This window comes from Coenobita brevimanus, chromosome 23 (genome assembly GCF_032717465.1).
Source record: "Coenobita brevimanus isolate Jiangsu-jjx chromosome 23, ASM3271746v2, whole genome shotgun sequence".
NCBI lineage: Eukaryota > Metazoa > Arthropoda > Malacostraca > Decapoda > Coenobitidae > Coenobita > Coenobita brevimanus.
In genome coordinates this window covers 63096359-63099220 of record NC_136976.1, presented here as the reverse complement: position 1 = coordinate 63099220, position 2862 = coordinate 63096359, and the positions used below count along the sequence as shown (strand labels likewise).

At 46.1% G+C, this 2862-nt stretch overlaps 1 protein-coding gene across 1 annotated transcript in view; it reads left to right on the top strand.

Moving 5' to 3' along the window:
- The first annotated feature begins 283 nt into the window (after positions 1–283).
- The window catches only part of LOC145392723 (galactosylgalactosylxylosylprotein 3-beta-glucuronosyltransferase P-like), a 207917-nt gene continuing 205338 nt past the window's right edge, over positions 284–2862 (top strand). Inside the window, exon 1 of the mRNA XM_080267022.1 lies at positions 284–514. Coding sequence (XP_080123148.1) covers positions 454–514 — 61 coding nt within the window. The 5' untranslated portion in view covers positions 284–453. The remainder of the gene's footprint in view (positions 515–2862) is intronic.

Sequence of the window (2862 nt, the reverse complement as noted above, 5' to 3'; positions counted from 1 at the left end):
ACCTGTAACTGTCACCTGCTCGTGTGAGGACAGGAGTAGGGTTGTTAGTGTGGATGTTAGTGTGCTGTTATTGTTAGTGAAGGAGAGAGAGGGAGACAGTGAAGCAGAGAAAGGGAGAGAGAAAGAGGGAGGGAGTGAGTGGGGGCCTCCGCATGACTATTGATCTTGCTATTGACTAGGCGTGGGGAACTGTTGGCTGTGCTACCTCGCCGCGTGGAGCCAGAGTTCGCTGCTGGCTGTTGTCGCGCCAACATCTTACGACCTCCAGTGCCTCAGTCTTCCACCTCACGCGGTCTCTGCCTACCTCCTCCTCTACCCCCCCTCGCCCTCCTACCGACGCCCTCCCTCCCCTTCGGCGTCTGTGGTAGTGGCTGCTAGAGGCGTCAGTGTGGCCCAAGGGAGCATGTGGTGAGGGCGGTGGTGTAAGTCTCTTATTTCGCGATAAACTTCAGGATGTGGCGGACCTGGCGGGCGCTGCAGAGGACTGAGTATATCAAGTGTTGCGGCCTCTCAGGTGGGTGTCAGTCATTCCTATTGACACCGTATTCTCGTGGACTTTGAGTTCTCTCGATTACCATTTCCTTGGCGATTTGTTTTGCGTGTTACACCTAAACGATCTCTTGGAATGATTTATGTTTCGCGTGTTGCACCTAACTGAGGTCTTGTAATGATTTTATTAATATTCTGTTGAGTGCTGTGGTTCTTCGCCCTTCCTGGCACAGCATTCCTGTGAGCTTAGGAGGCTTTGTAGCACCTCTTTCGATGCGATTTCTTACGCCTGTTACACCAACGTTGTCTTGTTTAGTTCTGATAACAAGTGTTGTGGTTTCTCAGGTGGATGTCTGACTCACTCCCGCTGGCATCATGTTATCGCTGGCAGCATATAACCACTGGCTCAGGAGACTTTCGAGCATTTCTTTCTTGGTTATTTTGTTTTGCGTGTTACATTTAAATATTCTGTGCCGAAGTAGATTGCATAAATAACAGACAAGATGATATTAATCTCTCATATGAAGAAATAAACTGACAGGAACTAGATATTAAAGCTTCCAGAGTTGACTAGCATGCGGTCCTTATTCTTGCAGTTTCGCACTTAATCATCCTGCTTAACTTTATATATATATATATATATATATATATATATATATATTTTCCCACTTGGACTCACCTTCACTCACCCTGTTTCATTCTAACCCACGTGGCTTCACTGTCTCTTACGCAGCTCATTCTTACGTGAATCACTCACACTTACTTAATGTCACTCATAGTAATATTACATCACTCTTACTTACCAAGTGTCACTCTTACTCATGTCACATCATTCTCATTCCACTCTCATTCATGTCGCCTCACTCTCACTCACCCAGTTTAACTCATGTCGCCTCAGTCTCACTCACCAGGTTTCGCTATTATTCATGTCGCCTCACTTTCACAGTCTCATTTACTCATGTCACCTCATTCTTACTCATGTTGCCTCACTCATACTCATGTCGCCTCACTCTCACCCACGCGGACTCATTTTTGTGGCCAGTGGCGTTGTTTACTTGATTAATACTGTGTTGTAAAGTGTGTCGTGTGTTACTGGAAGGGAAAATGGTGATTGGTGCAATGTTGCAAGGTGGAGGGTAGATTGGTGCAGTGTTGGAAGGTAAACTCTTGATTGCTGCCATGTTGGGAAGTGAAAATGTTGATTGCTGTGATGCTGGATTGTGAAAATGACACCAAAGGGAGCGTAATATGCAGCAGAAGACACCATTAGACCTCACACTGCCTCACCTCAGGCTGCCACACCTTTCACTGCCATACCTCAAATTGCCATACCTCACATTGCCACACCACACGCTGCCACACTTAACACTGCCATACCTCAAACTGCCACACCTCTCGCCACACTTAACACTGTCATACCTCATACTGCCACACTACACTGCGACACCACCACACTGCCACACATCACATTGTCACACTTCACACTGCCACATCCCACATTGCCATAACTTACCCTGCCACACCTCACACTGTCACACCACACATTGCCACACCTCACGCTGCCACACATCACACTGCCACATCTCACTCTGCCACACGTCACACTGCCTCACCTTACGTTGCCACACCTCACACTGTCACACCGCACACTGCCACACCTTACACTGACACACCACATATTGTCCCACCTCACACTGCCACATCACGCGTTGTCATACCACACACACACACACACACACACACACACACACACACACACACACACACACACACACACACATCACATCACATTACCACACAACACGCTGTTACATTTCACACACATCTCACACAACTGCACCACAAGTTGGCAAACCCTACACAGCCATATGAAACACTGTCATATACCACACTGCTGCAACTATTCGTATTTCACACTGCTACACCATACACTCACACCTCACACTGCCACACTTCACCTGCCACACATCACGTTCATACATTACAGATTTTTTATCGTATTACACACACACACACACACACACACACACACACACACACACACACACACACACACTACCACACTTTTGTCTTCTTACTGCAGGGAAACTTTTCTAACTCCTTGCATAAAACTTAATATATTGTGTATTTTAGAAGTGTACCTAACATGCAGAAATGAACGCAACCCACAGAGCCAGACGCAATATCGGAAATTCGATTATGGATAGATGACACGTTATATCCATGCATATCCTCGGAGGTTAAATCGAAGGTCAGAATTACTAAAGAGCTGCATCACGGAATTTTATGAATGGAGTAGTTTTATTGATGATGTGATTTTTTTTATCAACGAGAATTTTGATGAGGTCTTTCCAATGAGGCTTATCAGAATTC